General features: G+C 34.5%; 1 protein-coding gene across 1 annotated transcript; it reads left to right on the forward strand.

Moving 5' to 3' along the window:
• The first annotated feature begins 4,586 nt into the window (after positions 1-4,586).
• Positions 4,587-24,255, forward strand: LOC101259865 (serine/threonine-protein kinase EDR1). Its single transcript, XM_004245317.5, has 14 exons — positions 4,587-5,318; positions 13,484-13,924; positions 14,446-14,549; positions 15,268-15,953; positions 16,093-16,308; positions 17,624-17,664; positions 21,734-21,802; positions 21,894-21,994; positions 22,377-22,455; positions 22,549-22,647; positions 22,747-22,815; positions 22,994-23,043; positions 23,143-23,319; positions 23,436-24,255. The coding sequence occupies exons 1-14, from the start codon at positions 4,896-4,898 to the stop codon at positions 23,536-23,538; spliced, it is 2,658 nt and encodes an 885-aa protein (XP_004245365.2). The 5' UTR covers positions 4,587-4,895; the 3' UTR covers positions 23,539-24,255.
• Positions 24,256-25,367: the final 1,112 nt, after the last annotated feature.

The raw sequence follows: 25,367 nt of genomic DNA on the forward strand, positions 1-25,367 counted from the left end.
TTTTTGGTTTGGTTTCAAATTTTTAAAAATATAAACCAAAAAATAAAGGAGAGTCTACTTATCAAGGTATAACTCTGTATCATTCATTATTACTAGGGTGGATACACTATTTCGATAATTTAAGAGAATCCTAATGCACGTAGTTAGGGACAAAGAGATTGCTTCATGAGACTCGATCTCTACAATGTGAGAACCTCCATTCAAAATCCTAGAGATGTTATTAAATCCCAACGGAAAAAGGCATCACTATAATCATCATCAAAATACTTGGAAATGAAATGATTAAGACTACTAATTCAATCACAAGTCATATTAGAATATCTCCTTTCAAAACCATGACTTTATAAGCTAGTTCATAAGACACTTCCTCTCTAAGCATTTAAATCATGATTTTTTTTATATGTGAGAAAGAATTTCAAACACTTTATCTTAAATGTATTCTTTAGTCATAAATCATTACTTTCATAAAAACATGCACAAATTTATAATCATAATCCATAAGCTCATAAGCATGATTCATATCGATAAAATACGTGTAGGCATGTGTTCAAGTTAAATCAATGAAAATTCTGAAATTGTATCAAATCATGCATAATAAGGTTGAATATAAGTAATTGAATCACAATAAATTGAACTCATAAAGAATCACATGAAACTCTAAGATAATTAGGTGATATTGAATTGGAGTTTTAAGTTTTATTTGGAACCCAATGGAAGAAAGAGATTGTTCATGAATTACCATATACCTTAGAAATCAGATCTCATGAAGCTTTAAAATCCTAGTTCTTCACTTTGGATCTCTTAAGAGAATTTGGAGAAAAACTCTTGAGAGATATTATGAGTTTGAGTGAATTTTAGGAAACAAGTATTATTTGAAGAATAAAAAGGGTGTTAAGTGTATTTTTAGGGCCAAAACCATGTATTTTAAGGGTTAATTAGGTAAAAAAAAAGACCAAAACACCCTGAATTAGAAATTGTCAGAAGACCTTACAACTTTGACCTGTAGACCATACTTATTGTTTTTATCGATTTTGATAAGATCTTTCCTATGACCCACCAAATACGGCTCATAAAGCTAATATGTAGAGCCAATGTTTCCAAATAATTTTCTAAGTCCAAAAAAACTTTCAACGAATTGCCTTTAACAGACTGTAGGAGTTCATATGACCCGTCCTATTATCTGTAGGTCATCATTACAGACTTAAAATTTTCTAGAATTTAACTCAAGTTCTAAGAAAATCTTCTATGACTAGTAGAGGTTCTTTTACAAACCGTATATAGGTTATATGGAAACAATACTAGTGCATTTTTCTAAGACTTTTCCTTTCCAATTCAACTTTTCAATTACTAAGGTGTTACAATAAAGCTTTCTTCTAACTCACGTTTTCAACATCATGCCTCCTAGAAAATCCTATTTTAGAAAGAATACGAATGTGGAGAAACAAACACCTATGGATCCAACAGATCCTTTGGGTGAAAATGTTACTCATGTTGAATTTAGGGTTTCTATCCAAGTGATAGCCTAATCTATGACTGGCTGCTCACGCCAATCGGAAATTTATGGCACATATTAACCTAAACGTTGGTATGACTGTAACTAGAGTTTAGGAGTTCACATGAACCCTCTAGAGATCCATGGGCTTAAGGTGAACAAGGATCCACAAGAGTTCATTGAAGGTATCCACAAAATCATTGGGATTATAAGTATCACTACAATCAAGAGTGCAAATTTGGATACGTATCATTTGAATGGAGTGACTAAGATTTGGTATAAACTATTAAGGAGGAAAGGGTTTTTGATGCAGGTCCATTGGATTGGGAAACGTTCAAGGGTGTTTCTCTAGAAATACTCTTTCCACCTGATTTGAGAGAGGATATGGTTAAAGAGATCATGAATCTAAGATAGGATAACATGACATGAGTATTCTTGAACTTTACTTGATTCTCTATATATGCTTCGACTATGTTGGGCGACTCTCGAGCCCTTACGAGTAAGTGTTTCTGAGATGATCATAAAGGATTGTATGACTACGATGTTGATTAAGGAAATTGATATCTCTAGGTTGATGATTTATGGTCAACAAATTAATGAGAAAAAGTTTAAGAAGCGTTATAGGCAAACTATGAGGTATTGGAAAGATTATGTGCACTACTCTTATAAAAAATTAGAAGGGGCTAGTACGATCTTAGTTTTATAAAAAATATTCAAGCCTGGCCCATCTTTTGCTAGTGCTCTATTTCTTAATTTAACAAGGATATCCGACACTAGCATATAAGTCATAAGGAAATATTTCTAGTGGACGTTCTTTCCCCCCGCATGATAACGTGTGATAAGAACCATCCAGGAGAGTGTATGATAGGTACTGATAGGTGCTTTGAATGTGATAAGACTGGTCATTGTTTGAGTGATTTCCCATTGGCCACAACTAAGGGCAGACATGTTTGTCAACAGGCTCAGCCTTACGTTTCAGCATGCCACTTGATTCAGTAGGGTACCTTATTTAGAATTGGTGACTGACAAGGTTAAAACAAATTTATGCTTTTTCATACTTAATAGGGTTCCCCTGATGTAGTCACTAGTGTGTTAGGAGTCCTTTAGTGTGATGTTTATGCCTCGTTTTATTCAGGAGCCACACTTTTTCGTAACTCCTTAGATTGTGCTATGAAATTTAATGTTAGTTTCGAAAGATTATCCGAACCCTTCTCCACTCTCTACTCTAATTGGTGACTCAATTTTAGCTATATGGGTATATGAGATTGGGTAATAGGCCGATAAAGTATATGGACACCTAGGGACCCTATAGGTCATGACTAGATTGGAAAACATAAAACTATTTAGCATGTATGTACGTATGAGAGTGAGACTTTATGATTTCTAGAGGTAAGTTATTGATTGGTTCAATGATTATGCAACTGCAAGACGAGGATGACTATGAAACTCATTTGACTTACTGCATTAGGACAAATGTGTCGAAGTATTTGTTTTGCATTATGACAAGTGTATTGAACTGATTTGTTTCATTTTAACAAGTTTATTATTATTTATATTGATAAAATGTCTAGTGTTGTTAAAAGAGTAGTACTCGCTAAACTTTTGTAATTTGAATTTCTTATAAATATTAAGTGTGGTTGAACTATCTTATACGTCATAAGTCTATGGGTGTGAATTGTGAATATGTTAAAGGAGTGATGATGTGTGATGAATGTGTTATGTGTGTCAACTATGTGACAGTGTTTGCCTATTGTGATTATATATTTGTTATTAATCTTAGTTGATTCTTAAACATTGATGTTACTTCTACACTTTATTTTCAGTGCAGATTGTGATCTAGAAGTGTCTATCATAGCTTATATTTAGTTGAGTTGCTGGTAGGTCTGAGAATGAACTACTTCCATTTGAGCTGTCACAAATCCTTTTATTCGTTGATATTTGTCTTTCTAGACATTAAGACTACTTATTTATTAGTTATTACTATTCTTAGACTTTGTTAGTCAGATGTAATAGTACATCGACTTTTAGATTCTGAAATTGTAATAATTAAACTTTTGTATTTATCTATTTATTTAAGATTTACACTTTATCATGTTGTGCTTTCGATTTTTGACTAGATTATTAGATGAATTCATGATTTAGGATATTAAGTGTTAGTTCACTCATTGGGGGTTGATGTGGATGGTAGTTATGTGATTTGGATTGTGACACTTTCACCATCGCAACCTCCAAAACCCCAACATATAGGGATGCACATAAATCATCAAAAACTTAATTTCAAACCAAAACAAAATTTACTATGCCAAATTTTTATTACAATAGCGGATCAAACCTTACAAACTTTAGTGTTTGAACTTTAGAAATACCAAACTAATTATCAAATGCCCCCCTAGGTATCTCTCATATATATATATATATATATATATATATATCATTAACGATTAATTGAGATGTATTGATTGACCTATGCCGATAAAATTTTTGCAATGTTGGGAATTGAGAGAAAAGCTAACCTCTATAGATGGATGACCAACATGTTATATACTTCCCGTTTAAAAAAGAATGACTTCATTTTTAGTCTGTTTCAAAAAGAATGTCCTTTTTCTTTTTTTGTAACATTTTTGTTTCATTTTTTCACGTGGCATATTTAAGGCCACCAAATCAAAACACAATTTTGTACATTTGACATAACTTTAATTTAGGACCATAAGATTCAAAAGTCTTCTTTATATTCTTAAACTCTGTGCAAAGTCAAACCAGGTTATTCTTTGTGAAATGGAGGGAGTAATAAATAAATAACATTAACGAGTAATTGAGATGTATTGATTAACCTATGCCGATAAACTTACAATGTTGGGAATTAAGAGTAAAAATCTAACATCTATACGTTGATGACTAACATGTTAAATATTGGAGAAATAATGAGCATACATTGTTAAAATATATTTTCCTTCTATTCGATAATTACTAATTAAATTATTATTATATGAAAAATTATCGAATTATGAAATCGAACTTTGAGAATATCGAACGGCCGCACCTAGAGGAGCAAGTTCAATTTTAATAAGACATGGATATGAACTACTACTATAGTAGCAACTCTTATTGGAGGGAAGAGAGAAAAATAAAAATATGGAGCAGTTAATTTAATTCCACCACCATCCCTTTTCCCCTTTTCTCTCTCTCCCCCCTTAGCTTGAAGAAGAAGAGTTAAGAGTTAGTACTAGCAACCAAGAAGGCAAGAACTGTACAAAGTTAACCGAATCTTCCTTCTTCCCCCTTCTCATCTCCCCCCTCCCCACCCCCACCCCCTTTTTATACCCACCCCTTTTGCCCGTATCCCCAAATTCTTTCACAAATATTGAGTCTTTTTTTCATTCTCTCCCTTCCATGATACTTCACCATGTCCAAAATGAAGCATTTACTCAGAAAACTTCATATCGGCGGTGGTGTGGCCGATAATCCTCCTCACCTTACCCCTCATCACACCTCTCCTACTCATCAACCACCTCCTGTGCTTGATCCGATTCAGCAAACTAACCGGTTTGAACAATCTGGGTCAACTTCATCTTTGTCTCCTCAGACAACGCCGGCATCAGCAGCATTGCCCAGAGTACCTGAGATGAATTCGGGTTCGGCTTCTGATTCTGCTGATTTTAATTACTTTGAGGAGGAGTTTCAGGTTCAATTGGCTTTGGCGATCAGTGTTTCTGACCCAGATTCTCGTGAAGATCCGGAAACGGCCCAGATCAAAGCAGCCCAAGAGATAAGCTTGGGATGTTCGCCTCTGGAAAATCCTGTGGAGTTCCTTTCACTTCGTTATTGGGTATACTCGAATCTCCCCCTTCTGATTATTTAATTTTTTTAAATTGTTTTTCTTGATTTCTTTTGCTAATTCTCAATTTAGGTTTAGTTTCCATTTTTTTTGCTTATGGATGCTACATTGAGGAATTTGCTTGTTGTGATACTTTACATGGAAATACTGAAACTGTGCTTCAAATTATCCTAATTTGCCAATAAATTATGTTATCGGACTGCTTGACCTTTGTTTTTTTTGGTTATATGGGGGACAACTGACTAGGTAAGGTGAATAGTGTGATTGGAATGGATTCCTATGTATGAAAGACTCCCACTGATACCATTTGGTTATACCCCTCGGTTATATCGAACTGCACACTTGTGTTTCTATGTGATTACAGTTTTAGTTTTGTATTTAGTTTTAGTTCTTGTGGGATTTCACTGGTATGTTGATATTGTATAAGCATACTTCCATATTTAAATCATAAGCCGTCTCTTGTACTGGGATCAAACTATAAGCTCAGATATTTGAACTTGAGAGCCAGTTAAATTTGCTTAAAATTGTAAGTAGGCATCTATTCAGTTCATTGTAAATTTGTGAGTAAACACATTCCTCATCTCCACCTTACACATGTTCTTTGTGTTCATTTTGATGTATGACGTAATCATTAATCCTATCGACCCTGGGGAATACAACTAGAACAGTTTTTAACCTGCATTACAGAAACAACATCTAATTTTGGTTTGTATACGTGTCTTTGCCTAAAAAATTTTTAATTTGTTCTATTTTTCTCTAATAATTATCTACGTATAAAATCATTTTAATATTCTTTATATGAATACAATGAGTACAAGTTCCAACTATGAACTATGGGCTCATACTAATTGCTATTATTCGCTTTCCTCCAACATCGTTTGGTTAAGCCAGCTGTTTCAAGTGACTCCACTCTTTAAAAGTTACATATCTTTTAATGCGTCACTTAGTTGGGATCTTGTTATGTTTAAGTTTTAGATTACCTCACTATAAATGCTCTATCTTGTAACCGTCTTCGTGATAATTGGACCGCTATCCTTCCACCTACATTTGTACTTTATTGATCCATTAATGAGAAAATCCTTGCACGTCTCTTACTTTTTTTTTTGGCTGGACTTAGATACTTTATTTATAAAGTAAACTTCTCTTTTAATGTTAATTAAGCAATATAACAACAAGTATCTAATTTCTAGCTGCCTCACTATCACAAGTTGTCTATTTGACCCTATTTGGAACCTCTTTTTTTTTTTTTTTTTTATAATCGTGGTGTTCGGGCCAACTTGCTTGCACCTCAACTAATTCCATGCAATACATACCACCTACCACAAGTACCCGCTAGCTCTGTCCACCAAAGCTAGGACAGAGGGAAAGAAATCATGTAGTGTTTTTTTTAATCTTTGTTGGGATTTGAACCTGATACCTCATGATTCTCAACTCACCGTATTGACCATTAGGTCACACCCTTGGGTGCACTAACCTTATTTGGAACTTAAAGTTGGATGCATTATATTCCACTTAAAATGCTTTACAAATTTGAAGTGAAAACAATTTGATTCATAACTAAAATTAGAAACAACCATTTCTAATGATATAACATGTCTTTAACAAGTAATATGATAGGTTAGTAATACAAAAATATTGTTTTTTTAAAAAATTGGTAACTTTAGTCTGTATATCCACATGTATACTGCAACATTGAGCATTCCCCTTCAAAAGTATTACGACTTACAGTGTAAAACAGTCTTAATCTAAATTGCTGCCTATAAACAATCTAGCACATCAAAGATGTCTTCTGCCCTAGTTAATATATCTTGTTTACACCAAAAATAGAAAAGAGCTAAGCAATTCATCTTGATCTTTTGTAAGCTATTCTGCCCATTGTCAAAACTCATGTTGTTTCTCTCTGTCCAAATTGTCCACCAAATAGATGTTGGGACAAGTTTCCATTTCTTCTCCTTATTTGAAGCATTTCCATCTCTATTCCAGCTGCTTTGGACTCCTTTAATGCCCCCTTTGAAAAGATATAAATATGAAAAAGCTTGTAGGTATGTCAGATACTAAGAATTCAACATAAATTACTGTTTTGATTTCGAGTTTCCTTCTGTACATAGAAGGAAACATTTAAGTCATACATTCAAAAGTATTTCTCAGACAATGCATCTTAATGTTCCAGCTAAATTATTTAGTCTAATAAACATCAACCATTTCTTAAAAAAATAAAATAAATATCAACCTTGAGACATTAGACTTCGAAATTAGTTTTTTATCAAATAGTTCCTCTATAACAATTAATAATATAAGCTTGGGTCAAATTGAATTGCATTCTTCGTCAGAAGTAGTAACAACACATCAGTGCAGTAACAAATAGATTTGTTCTCTCTCTCTTGATGCACCGTCTTAATTAGGTATTGTTAGATAATAAAATTTTTAGTAGGTATTTGTGTTTAGCTATCACTTGCTTTATATGGGTTTGACTTACACTTTGTTTGGATCATTGATACCCATTGTTTCATAATGTATTGTATTGTACTTTATTGTACTGTATTGTGTGGTAGATACAATGTTTGGCTAGACTGTATTGTGTGTTGTTTAATAACTTTTTAGTTGTTTAGTTTGATTGTATCGTACTGTATTGTAATTTATAAACTTATAAAAATATCCTTAATTATCTTAGGGTAGGAGGTTTGACTAGATTTATATAATTAAGGTAAAGGGTAAAATAGTATTTTGAAATATTATATAAAGATATAATTGAAAAAAGAAATTAAGTAACAATGGGAACACACCAAATTGGTTGTTCCATAAAATAAGGGTTTTCATTTTTACGTAACAACGAAATTTAACAATACGGTAAAATACATTTTAAATAACAATCAAAACAAATATTATAGGTATAGTAACAATACAATATAATATAATGGATCACAATGATCCAAACATAGTGTTAGTTATCTTAAGAAAACAGACTTTTCTACCTTCGTTGTTTTAGCTTGGATTATTAGGAGCAATGAATTTTATAATGTAGGTTTGTTTGATTCAATCCGATTGAAACTTGAACTTCTGAACATTAAAACATATTACCCAGCCCTAAGACTTCTATTTGAGAAGTTACCCAAACAAACATCAACCTTTTCTCAAAAAAAATAAATAGATATCAACCATCAGAGGCTAGACTTCTAAATTTTAGCTTTATCAAATAGTTCCTCTATGACAATTAACAATATAAGCTTGGTGGTCAAATTGAATTACATTCTTCTTCATCTGTAGTAACAACACATTAGTGCAATAACAAAAATAGATGTGTTCTTTTTCTCTGCACTGTCTTAAAAAATATATTCCTTAAAAGCATTTGAGATGAGAAATAAGAGTTCTCAAATATAACTGTGATAAAGTGCAGATATTTAACTATTACAGTCCCCAAGATCCGAAAGTCATTATACCAGGACTCTAACTAATAATGTTTAGGAGTAGCAAAAGCAAATAAAGTAAAACAATGCCAGATACGAAATAGATATCGGTCATCAAGAAGATCTGCGTCGGCCTGGATAGAAGTAGCTTACCTTCAAATTGGAAACACTATTGTGCCTAGATATAGGGGCACGTAGAAGATACTGGGTCATAAACTGCACATAAAGAAAAGTGCAAGAGTAGAATCAATACAAACATTATGTACTAGTAGGCATCATATGCTGACTCAAGCTAGTAACAACTATATGCTAATAAGCCAACAAAAAGAGTAAATGTCAAACAATCACTGGACATATAAGTCACCAAAACACGTAATAGTTATCACAAAACTCTGCAAATATGAAGTATTCACACACAATTATGGAATTATATCCACACTAATCCACATCTGTTTAGCCTCTATATCTCATCAGTCTCACGCAATGCCGTATACCACACTCCCAACTGTCAGTCATCTGTACACACATGATAAGGGACTTCAATCTTGACCAACTGTCCGTGACCTGCAGGGGACCTTAGGTGTCCATGTACCGTACTTGCAAATTACCTAATCTATCATACAACTGCTTATGCGCAAGCTTATATTGAACTCGAGCCTCATATATATATATATATATATGTATATATATATATATATATATATATATATATATATTTCTTTTTTGAACTTGGTAACTTTGTATTATATCACAAAACAATACATGGGTCGTACTGTAACATTATATACAAATGTACTCCTGATATCACTTCTCTACGTCTAAACTGAGTCTAACGCATCAATAATAAAGACAGCCCACCAGATAGCCCCAGGATAATTCACTATCTACCTCTGTCCTTAGCATGTACACCTGCTTCCTCCTAGCATAGTAATGCCTCAGCCACCTTCCTGGGCATTGTCCAGGAGATGCCTTTGAGGCTTAGGAATATTCTCCACAGATGATGGGTGTACTTGCAATGTAAAACATATTCTTTAAACGTCTTAATATATATTCTTTAAACCTCTTAATATATCTCACTGTGTTCTCTACTCAATTATCTCAGCATTGTCAAACCAACAAATATCAATCAAACATTATGTATGAAGACCAATCAAACATTTTTTTCTTCTCACAACGGATAAAAGCGACTAATCAAAATCTAATTGCAATAAACCATAACATACCTCAATTAAAGAATCTGAAAAAGCAAGTTATTTCATGTGAGTTTCCTTTCCTTGATGCCTCAGAATGCTGAAATTTAAAACAAGCAAATATAAGAATATTCAAGTCATGCGTGGAATAGTTCTTTTCATGAAACTTTAGCTGCCTAGAGGCATACACAATGACCTTCTTATCCAACATCAAAACATCACCCAAACAAAACGTGAAGCATCATAATAAACAACAAAATTTCTACCCTCCTTAGTCAATGCTATGATGGGAATCGTAGTCAGTAGAATCATGAGATTTTGAAATCTCTTCTCTCATTCATAAGCCCATGGAAACAACACTTCTTTGTGAGTCAAACGAGTCAGCTGGGAAGCAATAGAAGCAAATTCCTTCACAAACAACAGTAGTAATTAGCCAGCCCACAAAACGACGAATCTATGTCTGAAATGGGCCTAACCCAACTCTTTACTCCTCCACTTTCTGTGGATCAATCATTATCCAATCCTTCATAACCACATGCCCCAAGAAGGACGGATCTTACCACCAAAACTCACTTTTGGAGAACTTCGGGAAAAAATTCTTTTCAACAACCCCAAAACAATTCTCAAATGAATCTTGTACTCCTCCTTACTTCTCGAATACACTAATATATCATTAATAAACATTATCACAAACAAATCCAAATATGGTTTAGAAGATCCCATTTATCATACTCATAAAAATAAAAGCAACTGGGGCATTAGTAAGCCCAAAAGACATAACCAAAATTGATAGTAGGGCAAAACTCTATATACGAGCCGTATACTAAAAGATGCTAAAAAGAAAACCTATAAAAAAAGGAGACTCAATCTTCTATACAAAACAGGTTCTCATAGGAACAACAAAAACAAGCTAGAACAAAAGACTAGTTTGCAGCTTTACAATATCTTGTTCAACCCCTTTAAATGCTCTTCTCTTTCTCTCTCTCCCCAAATAACGCTCAAGAACTTTACAAAAAAAAAAGAAGATACAATTTCTAAAAACGACACTTGATTTTCTGCACATAATCTCATGGGTGCACCAAAAAGAAATATTCCCTTTATTTCAAATATTTGTTTGTCTTACTTTCCTTTTGTCTCGTTAAAAAACAATGTCACTTTCTATATTTAGTAGCTTTTTACACCCAACATCCTATATGACATATTTAAGACCACATGATTTAAAGGGTATTTGGTTCATTACGCACATCTTTCATTTGATAAAATTGTACCACCGAAACTTAAAGGTAAGTTCTACGAGTGGTGGTTAGATCGACTTTGTTGTATGGATGGAGTGCTGGTCGATCAAGAACTTTCATGTTCAAGATTCAAGTTGAAGAGATGGTTGAGATGGATGTGTGGACATACTAGAAGAGATAAGATTAGGAATGAGAAAATCCGAGACAAGGTGGGAATGGCCTCCGTAGTGAGATGGTTTGGGCATGTGAAGAGGAGATGTGTAGACCCCAGTGAGGAGGTGCGAGAGGTTGCATATAGTGGGTATGAGGAGAGGTAGAGGTAGGCCGAAGAAGTATTGGGGAGAGTTCATTAGAAATGACATGGCACAACTTCAACTTACCGAGGACATGACCTTAGATAGAAGAGTATGAGAGTCGCAGATTAGGTATAAGGTTAGAAGGTGGTTGAGTTTTGTCTTGCTTTTTTGTGCAATTAGGCTTGGTGAGTGTCTGGTAGCACTGTGTTTGTTGTAGTACAAGTCATATACATGTAGTCTTTTGCTTTTGATATCTATTACCATTTGTTGTCTGTTATGTTTTAGTTACCGCTTTATTCCGGCGTTATTATTTTTTTTATGAATGCTTTGTATTGCTTTCCTTATCAATTGTCATGTTCTCTTCAGTGTCGTATTTTTTTCATGACTTTATTTGTTTCACTTGAGGCGAGGGTCTTTGAAAATAGTCTCTCTTCCTCCATGGGTAAGCTATGCGTACACTTTACCTTCACAAGACCACACTTCTGGTATTGGACTGGTTATGTTGTTGTACGCGTATCTTTAGTTTAAGACCACAAGATTCAAAGTCTTTTATTTTTCTAGAACTTTGTGCTGTGTGACTGTCAAACTAAGACAAAAAATTTGAGGCAGTAAAAGATAAGAGGTTGTTCCTCAAGTTAAAAAAAATTCTTCTCTACTTATCGAAAACTCTTCTATTTCTCTCTCTTCATATCTTCCACATTAGTGCTAATGGCACAACACCCCACACTTCATGTTTACTCTTTCGTCTTTTAATGGCCTAGTTAAATATTTGCATATTCAACTGTGCCTAATATATCTCATTGAAGTCCAACTCATATCAGTATTTCACACCACTAGTAAGACGCTATCGATAATATAATAGGATGTGGTTCATGTACTTTTTGGAGCTTTTACTCATGAAGCATCTATATGTTATCTCTTCTTCCGCAAGTCCTCAGCCATCAAGATCACCTCCTCACGGCTAGTCAAGTGAAAAAATACCCTTTCTCAGTATGCCAGCAGCCAGCTCTTACCAGCTCAAAAGCTTCTCATAATTGGACTTAGAAGAAAAAATGTCATTATTCTCTGTCCTCCATCTCCATGCATCATGATTAGCCTGCATAATATTTTGTTTGTGAAATGATCCAATTCAACGTTAGAATTTTTCATCTCCCAATCTTGCAAGTTCCTCATGAACCTCAAAGCCAATGAACTTATCGACCTTGTAGCCTTCACATCCCTTGGATTGTCATCTCCTTTTGGCATGAAATCTGTACATATTTGGAAAGATGATACTAAAAATGTTGTTCTCACATCACTTGTGACCTCAAATTTACCCTACTCCTATCACCCTATCCTGCATGACACCCATCAAATTCCTCCCCTCCCCCTCAAGATATTTCTCTAAAGCTGACATTAAGTGTTGCATTTTCAGTCCTGCATTCTGCTTCCAGTGCTCTATATTTCTCTGAAATCACTTCCCTCTAAAAAGTATTCCCCTTTACTCCAAATCTCCATAACCACTGATAGCGCCCTGTTAAGGACCTTTACATCTTTAATCCCAAGTATTCCCTAACATTTTGATGCCATGAGTCTCCCAGTTTATCAGGTGAAAATTTCTTTCCCCCCTTGAAATATCCCATAGGAACATGTTTTTTCACTTTCTTAGAATGGAAATTTTCTCATGTTCTATGCTATGAAGTGTTCTGTTATATTAGTGAAAGGTAGGATTGGACTAATGTTGACATTGTCATGGACTAAAACACTCCAAGAAATTAAACATCACTATTGGAAGCAAGTGCACTTTAAAATGTAGTCCTTAGCTTGATCCTAATTCCTATTGAATTAGAACATCCAACATTGACAAAGGCAGTACGATAAAAGTAATTATATACATTATTTTACCGTATTGTGTATAAACAGTTAGTTACTTTTAGCAGACTGCAGACTTTGGGTTGTCTCTATTTAGTGCTTTGTTTCCTGTGTTTATTGCTTAAGTTTTGCATTTGAAGTTTGAATTGGTTCTAAGCCTTCTAACTGGTGTTAATGCAGAACTATAATGTCGTAAATTATGATGAGAAAGTGATGGATGGATTCTATGATGTTTATGGAATTAATCCCTGTGCGGTAATTCAGGGAAAGATGCCTTTGTTAGTGGATCTAAAAGCAGTTTCGGTTTTGGATAATGTTGCTTATGAAGTTATCTTAGTAAACCGTGCAGCTGATATGGAACTCCGGCAGCTTGAGGAGAGAGTGTACTTCATGTCCCGGGAATGCCGAGCTTTAAAGAAGGTCCCGGTTACAAGCTTTTTAGTTGAGAAAATTGCTGACCTTGTTGTTAATAGGATGGGAGGTCTTGTTAATGATGCAGAAGAAATGTCAAAGAGGTGGACTGCAAGGAGTTATGAGCTAAGAATATCATTAAACTCTATCATTCTTCCCCTTGGCTGTCTTGATATTGGACATTCTCGACATAGGGCCTTACTCTTCAAGGTGACAAGAGCTTCAATCCTTCCTTACATTTCTATGCTAGATTGATATGGATAATTAGCTTGCTTTAGGATAGCACATGCTAATCTTTTTTTTCGGTTCTAGTATCAAATGATTGATACTCATTATCATGAAGTATTAAGTAGTGGAGTATTTCCAGGCTAACTTCCTCATTTTTATCATCTCTAACTACCAAGTAACACGTATTTACTTCATACAGATGTTTGCCTGTCTTTCAATGTTCAGCAGTAGAATTCATGCTCTAGTATAAGGGCATCTGGCATCTTATTCAAAATGAGAAGACAGCGCTAATTCTATCATTTTAAACTTTATTTAGTCCTTTTCTGACAGAATGGCAAACACATCAAATCTCTGATTCTCAAGAGTGGATGATTGACTCTCTTTTACACCAGTTTATTGTTTAGTTGGTTTCTTTTCTGAAGGACTACAACATTTTCTCTGATTTCTGTCAAGAGTCTTCCCAGACTCATGCTTTTAACCATACCATTTACTCTGCTGGATAGGTACTTGCTGATAGAATCAATCTACCATGCAAGCTAGTTAAGGGAAGTTACTACACTGGCACTGATGACGGAGCAGTTAATTTGATCAAATTTGACAATGGAAGGTAAAAAATCTTTTGGTGGCACATTTTTTCTTGATGTTTATTGTGTTTGCTGAAAATATCGGTTTGTGTTTAAATCTTTTCAAGAGGTGAATTCAGTTCTGATTTCTCAAAATTAGTACTAAAAAATCCTTCATAGTGGCTGATGAATTTCTGATGGCTCTTCTCATTCTCTCTCACTCTTAGATCTTTCCACCCTATATTTCAAGTTGTGAGAATCATGTAGAGCAGGGGTGAGGTTTGAGGGTTTTGGATGGGTAAATGCTAGCTTCAAAAAAAATGCAGCACCCTTTTACTCTGTTTGAGCATATATGCTTTTGATTTTAATACAAATTTGGTGAGCTTTCTGCACAGAGAATGCTGCCTGCTATATTTGCTAACATTTTTTTTTATTTAGTGAGAATGACCGTTATATTTTTTTTTTATGCTTCAATTATCAGGTAAATGAAGTTGAGGTCATACCTATAGTCGTCTTTGTAAAATATAGTATTGTTTATACTATACTACTAATTTCCCTCTGTACTCTCTTTCTTCTCTTGCAAGTTTAGTCAAAAGTAAGTTATCTAAATCTTGCTGTTTCATGTAGGTTATTTGCTGTTTATCAATCTTTTTGCCTTTATCTTCTATTTAAGTTCTTTAAATCTTCTGCTGTAGAATTACAACCATGAAAATTTAGGAAATTTCCAGTAGTGGCGTGACTGATTATTGTTTTATTGTGCAGTGAATATATTATTGATTTAATGGGTGCACCAGGTGCCCTGATTCCTACTGAGGCACCAACTGGTCAATTACAAAGTTATGCAGTAGATGTGCACAGTGTAACACCACTTCCTTCTGGCGGTACTGTCATTTCATTTCCTGTATTTGATACACAAACTAGGACAGGATCAGGTTCAGTTAATGCTGCTCATGGAACTGCCAATACATGGATTTCAAGGGAAGAACCAGCTTTCTACCACAATGAAGCAAAGGGGAATTATGGAAATAGTTCAGGTAGAACTGGAAGCACCCAGTTTGAGCATGACTCTGGAAATCTCCCTCCATTGTCAGCTAGATTATGTGACGCTTCAGCAGTTTCCCATGATAACGCATCCATTGCACAAATAACACAAGCTAGAGAAGCTTACGAGAATGTGAACAGTCTTGCAGAAAACTCAGAAGCTAAACTCCTAGGTGTTTCTCCAGAGAGTCAAATGTATTTGCAATCAGATCTGGTTTTAGGGGTTGTTGCTGGAAAAAATCAATTATCAGAGGAAAGGGCTGTTAATACTAGACAAAGTTCAGAAAATAACAATCAGTCTCTTGTAACCTTCACCGGGATGCAGTTTCCTTACAGTATATCGTATGAAAGTGAACAGGAGTATACAGTTGCTTTACCGAGAAACGATACATTAAATGATACTTCAGGTGAGAATTTTGCACGCGCTAGATGTAGAACAAATGAAAACAATCCGAATTGGTGATGGAGAATTTGTGGGTTTCTTATTTATCCATTTTCTTTAATCTTTTAGAAGATCAATCTGAAAGTTGTTTTACTTCTTGAAAGGTGATAAATTCTTTAGGGGGGAGTTTGGAAATATTTCACATAACGATTGTACTTACAAAGACAAAGAATCAGCTACAAAAGCAAGGGAAATAGTTACTTGCATACAGTCTAAGTCTTATGCGGTGCAGAAAGAACAGCTTGATCCAATGCTACGTGGAGTGGCAGAGTGGGAAATTCCATGGGAAGATCTGCATGTTGGTGAACGTATTGGTATTGGTAAGACTCAGTGCTTTAAGTTCATCTTCTGTGATCGGACATGGATGGGTCAACATTGGAAAAAAGCTTGTGCATATTTATCTAAATCAAATATAAGCTTTTACTTTTTGGCCTTCTGTTGTGAACGTGTGGGTACATGTTGCTGTCTTGTTGTTAAATGATTGAAGAAAAATGGCAGAGTCAGACAGAATTGTTCTGTATGTTATTCTTAAATTATGTAGTTCACAGTTCATATGCAGTTACTTACCGAATGATGCAAGGTACACAATTATTCTATTGACTTAAATAAAAATAAAGGTATGGACATAGAAATGTGTTCTCAGATTATAGAGCACATTCATACTTTATTCCCTGTAAAAAGGCCACTTCTAATTATGTTGTTAAACTAGGTCATAAGCAAAAAAAATAAAAATAGTCAAATCGTTCCCCTAGTGTTTGTGATTTCAGGCTTAGTCATTTTAGATTCTCCAATTTTTGTGAATATTCTTGTTAATACGTCATGTGTTGATTCATATTATATGAATAACAAGGTCTAAGTTACAACCAGGTTTCAAACAATAAAAGAAGGTCTAAATGATAAGTTTTCAGATGAAATTTGTTAGATTCTTTCCTTGTCAGAACTAGGTCTGTGTTAGCTTAACTGTTATTATTCATTGGCAAATTGTAGCTTGCACATTGGGTTAAGGTGAATTGGTAGATATGATGACCTTTTATTTTATGGATGTGCCAACTATTAAAAGGCCTGAATGCATTACCTTTCTTCACATGAACAAATACAGTACTCCTGCCATCCCAAATTGAGTTGTCCAATTTTCACCGTTTTACGGAAACGGAATTGTTATATATTTTGTGTAAGGAACAGATGTTGGGAGAGTTCTCACAGCTTGTTGATTTCATTCTAAACTGAATATTTTGTTGAAGATGTAATATCCTTTTATGTACTTTGCAGTATCTCGCTGGTACTAGCTTTATTAAAATACTATTATCCTATGAAACATATCAATTGCGTTTTCAGTATCATATTACCAAAAGTTATCATTGTACCTTCTTTTCTTAAAATTATCAAAATACTCCAATTCTGGAAGAGGTCTAATTGTGTGAGTGCCTCCTGTAGTATTGTTTGACTAGAGACTTCTAGCGCTTTACTGAATATTTTCCCCTTCCCTTCTTTTTACTTACTTTCAGGAAGCAGATTATTTGTTCCTTATTAATGCACTTTAACATTTAAATTAGTTAATTTTTTCTTGCTTAAGTGAATGTAAAATCTTCATTAAGATTGGATGCTCAATATAATAACACTGATGTGACTTTGCAGGGTCATATGGCGAGGTATACCGTGCAGAATGGAATGGCACCGTAAGTCTTATTTCTGATTGAATATATATTTGTCTACCCTGAGTAGAAATAAGAACCATAGCACATTAGCTCTGAAGTTTGACAAGTTGCCAATTTTCTGTGCTCCATTTTCCAGAGAAAGCAAAATGGATTTGTCTTTTTTCATGGATCTGTTTTCTAATTTTCTGAAGGGTTCTTTCAAGTTGGAGATTATTTTAAAATTCTTTCATGTGCCAATCTTTTTCATGAATTCTGAAATCGTAGGAGCTATTAACACTACTGGATGTGTGCACACTAGATATTAAATGACTTGACCAAATATCTAGGCATCTTACACTTTCATCAAAATTGTTTCAAAAAATGTCAGAGGATAATGACAAAAAGAAAGTAGGAAAAAATTGAGAAATAATTATATCATATGTGGTTCTCATGATTCCTGTTTGAAGTATAAAAAGAGTTTCCACTCTACTTCACTTTTAGTGGCAGTGGTGCCTGTAAATTTCTCCCTGACTCCAATTTATGTGACGTAGTTTGACGCAGTATGAAGTTTGAAAGAAAAGAAGACTTTTGAAACTTGTGGTTTTGAACATGTCATAACATTAGTGTAGCTATAAGACTTTTGGAACTTGTGGTTTACACATGCCTCTAACATTTTAAGGAAGAGCTCATTTCTCATTAAGAGTAAAATGAGAAGTTTAAAGTTGAACCAGTGTTATAAAGGCGAAAAGCGCAAAAAAGCTCTAAAGTATGTGGGGGCTTTAAGCGCAAAGCGCAAATAAATCGTGGGCTTTAACAAAAAAAGGCGCAAAGGGAGAAAAGAATAAAATATATATGTTTAGTCCAAGTCTAATAATTATAAACATGAATGAAAAATATATGACCAAAAAATTGAAAAAATTATGATAAATTGAAATATCAATTATTTAACCTCAAATTCTTCATAAGAGGCTCGCTGGCAAGGAAATGTTTGCCTTAAAACCTTGATGACAACACTAAAGCGCACATAAAGCGAGGCGAAGCGCTCAACACATTTTGAGCCTCGCTTTAGGGCCTAAGCTCGCTTAAAGCGCGCCTTTGATAACACTGAGTTGAATTACTTTCAAATATAGAAATGTGCTATTCTTTTTGGAATTGATTAATAAGGGAATCCTGTCACATAAATTGGAACAAAGTATGTTTCGAATACAAGATGATGATAAAGGTAATTAGAAGCGCCATTGAACCTCAAGTAGATCCAAAGCAACTATTTCAAATAATAGTATGCATAATATAGACAAGATTTTCCTCTTAGATCTCTGTATGTAGCTTAATAGATTTGCTGATATTTTGTTTCACAAATTCCTTTCTTCCCATAGTCACTATACTTGCAACCGAACTCTCACCCATGAACTTCATTTTGTCCCCTTTCCTATTTCTCTCCTTACTAAAGCACCTCACAAAATCTAAAACTGGTTCAGCCAGATTCTAATTGAGCATTTTGTTCCTGATTAAAGACATACACTTGGCAGAATACACTGACAACCCCTTAAACTTGCCAATAAAATTCATTTCGACATTCAAACTATGGCATGTTCCTATTGAGCACCTGCACATAATTAAATATTTATATTTGACACTTTTGGCTCAAAGTTTGGAAAATCTTTTGCGCGTGTTCTCGAGTGCTCATTCCACAGATAAGTTAATCGCATAAATATGTCTTATCCTTTAATATAGACATCAACTTTAGTTGGAACATGCATGAGATTTTATGGCCTATTGATCTAATGTGAATAATCAAAGGAGGTGAGATACAACTAGTTAACTTATCTATGTAATGGGTGCTTGCGAACACACACATAAGCTTTTCTAAAATTGAGCCTAAATTGTCTAAAGGAACACTTTATCATGTGTTTGGATACTCAATCGGAATAGGTCGTAGTTTGAGTGTCCAAATGAAATTTATTGGCAAGTTAAGGATTTTTGAAGTATTCCTTCTGCCTGTACACTTCCCTTTTTGATAAGAATGCATATATAAACACATACATATATACATGCTCACATAACGAGAAGTATGTGTACATGTAATAGTGATGGTCTCTCTTTACCAAGTCAATCTACCCCCAGCATAATGTTTCATCCATTTTTTTTCATTCTCCATTGATCTTAAACCACAGACCATGCTCTCCATTTCTCTGTTAATTGTATGAGCTATTTTGATTCTCCTTAAAATTGAAGAGATTGTCTAGTAGTTACAACCAAAAATGGAAGTAACATATGAAACACTATGTTTTGAAACCATGGTAAGGAAATCCTATTGTCTTGGTTTTTCTATTCCTTTAGCCAAGTCCCCCCAAATTAAACTTAATCAAATCAAATAGACTATGCCCTCAAACTGAATCATTAGATGGTGAATAATCAGAGAGAATAATGAAAATAAATGAAGAATAATGGGGAATAAATGAACTACAAATTTTGGGTAGAAGCTGGCAATAGTTATAGCAATCAAACTAAATCTAATCAATTTAAACTAATCAAATTTATATGAAATTAGGAATCAGGTGATAATCTTAACACTCTCCTTGAAGTATTTTTGTCATAGGCTCCAAACATGTTGCAAATGTATTCAATTCGAGGAATTTTGTTTCTGTAAGAAAATCCACTTGTTGATCATTTAATTTAACGAAGCGAGAAGCAATTCATCCGGATAAAATTTTCTGTTCTTAAACACAATCCACCTCTATGTCATGTTCTTTCATGGACTTGAGGCAATATGATTTTGACATATTGGTATTATCTATTCAACTTTACTTCATGTCTACTCTTGGAGAAGTTATTTCTTTACTAAATTAGTGACAACATCTTGGTTTTCACTCTTAAAAGAAATTAGATTTTCTCTAATCATGACAAAGTATTTAGAAGTAGCTTATCTATCTAATCCAGAACTTGCCCAATACAACTATTCTTCAAATCCCAAGCTATTTGGGATCTGTTATATATATATATATATATTCTTGGGAGCAAATCCCAACACATATCCTATTATAGGATAAATAGTAAGAGCGTAATATATGCACTGCAAATTTAGTCAGTATATGAAAAGAGAAGTTAAGGTGAGATTAGACGGGATTGTGGTTGTCTAAAAGCAAACAATTCAAATATCTTGGTTCATTCCACGAGAATGGAATGATAGATGAAGATGTTAAACAAAATCAAATCAGATGGTTGAAATGCAAATTTGCTACCGGGGTGTTATATGATGGAAACATGCCTACCAAAATGAAGGATAAGTTCTATAGAACATTTATAAGACCAACAATGTATATGGGGGTGAATGTAGGGCCATTTAAGTCCAACATATCTGTAAGATGAGTGTTTAGGAGATGCATACGCTCATACAAGATTAGACAAGATTAAAGTATACCACCTTTGCCAAAAAGTGAAAGTAGCACGCGCTAAAGATAAAATAAAAGGTTGCTTGAGATAGTTTGGTGAGGTCCTGCGTCAATTTCTAGATGCACCGGCTCGTAGATGTAATACCATGGTAAGTGAATTTGTCAACTAAGATCACGTGGAAGGAAGTTATGTAAACAACCTATAATTTTCTTTGGAAGTCTCGTGCAGACTTAGCGAAACTTAGGGCACAACAGATAAAATAAACATTTATACAGGTGATCAATTTGTTGGAAATATGCTTTGGTCGTGTTAGTACATTTATTTAGGTTTCGTGCTTTCTAGCATTCTTTTAGCCCTATCTGAGATTTTATGCCTACAGAAATATAGAAAACTTCTGGTACTCTTTCTATATTTTAATTTAGCCCTATCTGAGATTTTTTGTTTTTTTCTAGTCTTTGTGTTCTCTGGTATCTTCTCAAATCTTTGTTCTGGTTAGTGGTTAGTGGTGTCCTATAAAACTGATATGTGCTGATTACTCTGTCCATCCATTACTTTGAACTGATAAAAGTAATGTAAGAAATAGACTCGCATCCCGCACCTCGGTAGTCTGTGCCAGTAGCATGAGAGTGGTTTGGAATGTTAACTGTAATGATTGTATAGTTATCTAACACTTTTTCTGTAAATTTAATTTAATGAAATGAATCTCTCTATATTGCAGGAAGTTGCTGTGAAGAAATTCATGAATCAGGATATAACAAGTGATGCCCTTGAACAGTTTAAATGTGAAGTAAGTTGTAACTAGACAATGATAATGATATCTTTGTACTATGAGTTCTCCTGAACTTTTAAGAACTCTTTGTGCGTATTGCATTTTGCAGATTGAAATTATGTTGAGGCTGAGACATCCTAATGTTGTTCTATTCATGGGAGCTGTAACTCGTCCCCCAAATCTCTCTATATTGACTGAGTTCCTTCCCAGGTTTAGAACTCTTTGCTACATGCACATCTACTGACATACTACACTTGGAAGTTTGCCCATTTCTTAAATGTTTAGTCTTGGCTTTCTAATTTTGGCTCATGGGATTTTCAAACCATTCGTGTGATAGGAAATTCTGCATTGTTGTCGGTTTGTAGTGGCTTATATCTTTTACGTTTGTGTTCTCTCAAATCTTTCTTTTGGGAGAGCAAATGTTTACACAGTTTAAAATGTGCAAGAAACTCCTATCTCATCTGAAATACCTCCTAGCTTTATTGCCATTGATGCTGAGATACTTGATAATATATCACATTTGTTATTGAGTAATATATCAATTTTGTGTTTCTCCGCTGCAGTGTATCTGATATCTGTAGTTTTGGTGCAGGGGAGGTTTATATAAGCTACTGCATCGTCCAAATATCCTTATTGAGGAGAAAAAGCGTATGCGGATGGCACTTGATGTGGTATTTGTTTGATGCTGAACACCCCACCCCCACCCCTCACAGGTTTTTTGTCAGTTTTAGTTTCCTGTTTTCTAATGTTTCAACTTCTTGTAGGCCAAAGGAATGAATTACTTGCACACAAGCAACCCTATCATTGTGCATCGAGATTTGAAGACTCCGAATCTTCTGGTTGATAAAAATTGGGTTGTTAAGGTGCGTCTGACTTGAATCTTGAAATAGTAGTCTATAAAACTTGTAAGAAGCAAGCTGCTGTTTATCCCCCAATAATCCATGCTTCTTCCACGCTTGAAGGTTTGTGATTTTGGGATGTCTCGCATGAAGCACCACACATTTCTCTCTTCAAAGTCAACTGCTGGAACGGTGATTGCATGCTCTCTTTTTATGACTCAGTTTATGCCATCTTTCCAGGCCTCTTTCCTATCTCCACTACCCTTTGAGAACAAAAACAAGAACTAACAAAGATTATGGTCTAAATAGGTTGACAAAGAGATGAGATCTGAAACCGTCAAATTTACTAATGGTATTCCATTGATTGCAGGCTGAATGGATGGCACCAGAAGTTTTAAGGAATGAACCATCCAATGAAAAGTGAGTTTACTCTTCAATAGTACTGTTCTTGAGGCTGAACTTTGTTATGGTTATTAGTTTTGTATTTTCTTAGATGAGTTTGGTTTGTCTGGTTTGCAGATCTGATGTGTACAGTTTTGGTGTAATACTCTGGGAGTTAACTACTCTCCAAGTGCCATGGACAGGGATGAACTCAATGCAAGTTGTTGGAGCTGTTGGTTTTCAGGGTAGACGCCTTGATATTCCTCCAAGTGTTGATCCCATAGTTGCAGAGATTATAAGTGAATGTTGGAATCAGTAAGTACCTATTGAACTTTGATACAATTTCATGTGCAAATGATTTTCAGTGTGTTCATGTCCAAAAGAATGTATCTTCTCTTCTTTTAAATGGCTAATGCCCTTCTTTTCTGCAGAGATCCCCAAGTGCGCCCCTCTTTTGCGCAGATTATAAGTCGTCTTAAACGTCTTCAGCGTCTTAATATCCAGGGATTTGAAACTTGTACAAATCGGCATTAAGGTTGACAGGTTAGGCATTGTTGTAATAATAACAGAAGCTTGTTGCTGGGCTCAAAGTGCCAGAGCAACTGAGAATTGATTGCAAAAGTCTTGTAGATGCAAAGGAGCACTTAAGACAACCCTGGATTGGAAGCAGTTGGTCCATTCGAAGTGGGGACTCAACGCAACCAATTCAGAAACAAGCAGATATCTCCAAGTCAATGGCTGCACGAAGTGCAGTAGTTGAAAATTAGGTCATAGTGATCGTTTTATCGAGTCTTGAGTTGTGTAAAAGGAAAAAAGAAAAAAAGAAAATAAAATCCATTTTAGTTCTAGTTAGTTTTAGGCTGATGAATGCACAGTAGCATTGAGATATGTAATGAGCTCCAAAAAGGAGCAGCAGCAGAAGAAGAAAAATCTCAATTCTGTGAAGGTGGTCGAAGGAAGCAATTGTAAACAGTCGGTCTCTGCAGGTTGTACCAACAGAAGAATAAATGGAAATATTCCTACATTACCATCTCCATTCCCTTTGTTGTGCTTATATACATAGTGAAGACAGTTTTGTGTATAGTAATACCTGTACAGTAAGTACAATGCTAAACTTATTTTGGTAGACGTAGAACCACCAACTTGAGTAAGGAGCCTTGTGCTTGCTGATTCAACTCATTGCTAAAATCTCCCTACCACTTTTGCAGGTGAACTGTTCTGTTTTGGCTTAGTTGAATGCCTTTGTGAATATGTCATCTGTCTTTTCTTACATTTGTGACAACTAGCTATGACAGATCAAGGAATTATAAATGATAAATTGCAAGAATATCACACTTGGGATTTAAACCTACAGCTTGAGTTCTCTAATCTAACTTCATGTTAAGGTGATTTTGTAAAAAGGATTGTAACTTGACCTATTTGTATAGCATATTTTCAGATGAAGCAGATCCAATTGAGCCTCCTTGGACCATGTAGTTATGTCCCTAAAAACAAGTAGATGTTAATTCTAAATGCCAAGTGTTAATTACGTTGTTACTTGGAATCATGAGCTTTTTTTCTACAAGTACACACTATTAGGAAGAACTCCAAGACACCTACTTCAAAATGCAAGCTTTGATTTTAGTTTTTATCCAAGGAAAATTCACAAATAGCAGTACGCCCTAATTTTTACCAACTATAGTGATAGTTTGGCTGATTATCAAATCAAATGTGCACTTTAAAAAGCCTTTATGATACTATGTATCAATTCATGTTGTCTCAAAGTGAGCATATACAACATTAATTGATACATTGATAGAAAGTGAAACGATATTGCTACAAGCAAAATAATAAAGTTCAAACTCTTATCATGTATTTTAATTTTTGAGTCAAATAATTTTCTCTTTCTTTATCTCATACAATCCAAGATTCGACCGAACCATAATAAGGCCAAATGAATTTAGTCTCCAATTTCAATTGAAATTTTTTCCTAGTCAATTATTCTCTTTGCCACGTTTGATTGTTTCATACACCATAAAGTTTGCACTTTGAGATTATAGAATCAAAGGTAAACTCTTTTTAATGTAACCTCAACGAATTCAAGCATTCAATAAGAGTTGTAACATAGTAGTGCAACTCAACTTGATTTTCTCCAATTTAAATCTATTTTCTTTGTCCTAATATTACACAGTTCATCAATTGAATATAATTAGTGAAAGATAATTGTTATTTCTTATAGTTCGATAATCATATCATTTGTTGCAATTATTGTTCAGAATTATGCTTCTAATGGTATTTGTTTTCATGGCTTCTCCACTTTTCTCTATTATTTTCTTTTTTCGTACTACTTTGAAATATTTCTTCTTGAGCCAAGAGTCTATCAA

The sequence above is a fragment of the Solanum lycopersicum genome, chromosome 8 (genome assembly GCF_036512215.1).
Source record: "Solanum lycopersicum chromosome 8, SLM_r2.1".
In the NCBI taxonomy this organism is placed as follows: domain Eukaryota; kingdom Viridiplantae; phylum Streptophyta; class Magnoliopsida; order Solanales; family Solanaceae; genus Solanum; species Solanum lycopersicum.

Coding starts and splice junctions, on each gene's coding strand:
- LOC101259865 (XM_004245317.5), top strand. CDS start 4,896: ATGTCCAAAATGAAGCATTTACTCAGAAAACTTCATATCGGCGGTGGT. Junction 5,319..13,483: donor TCCTTTCACTTCGTTATTGG/GTATACTCGAAT, acceptor GTGTTAATGCAG/AACTATAATGTCGTAAATTA. Junction 23,320..23,435: donor ATAAGTGAATGTTGGAATCA/GTAAGTACCTAT, acceptor TCTTTTCTGCAG/AGATCCCCAAGTGCGCCCCT.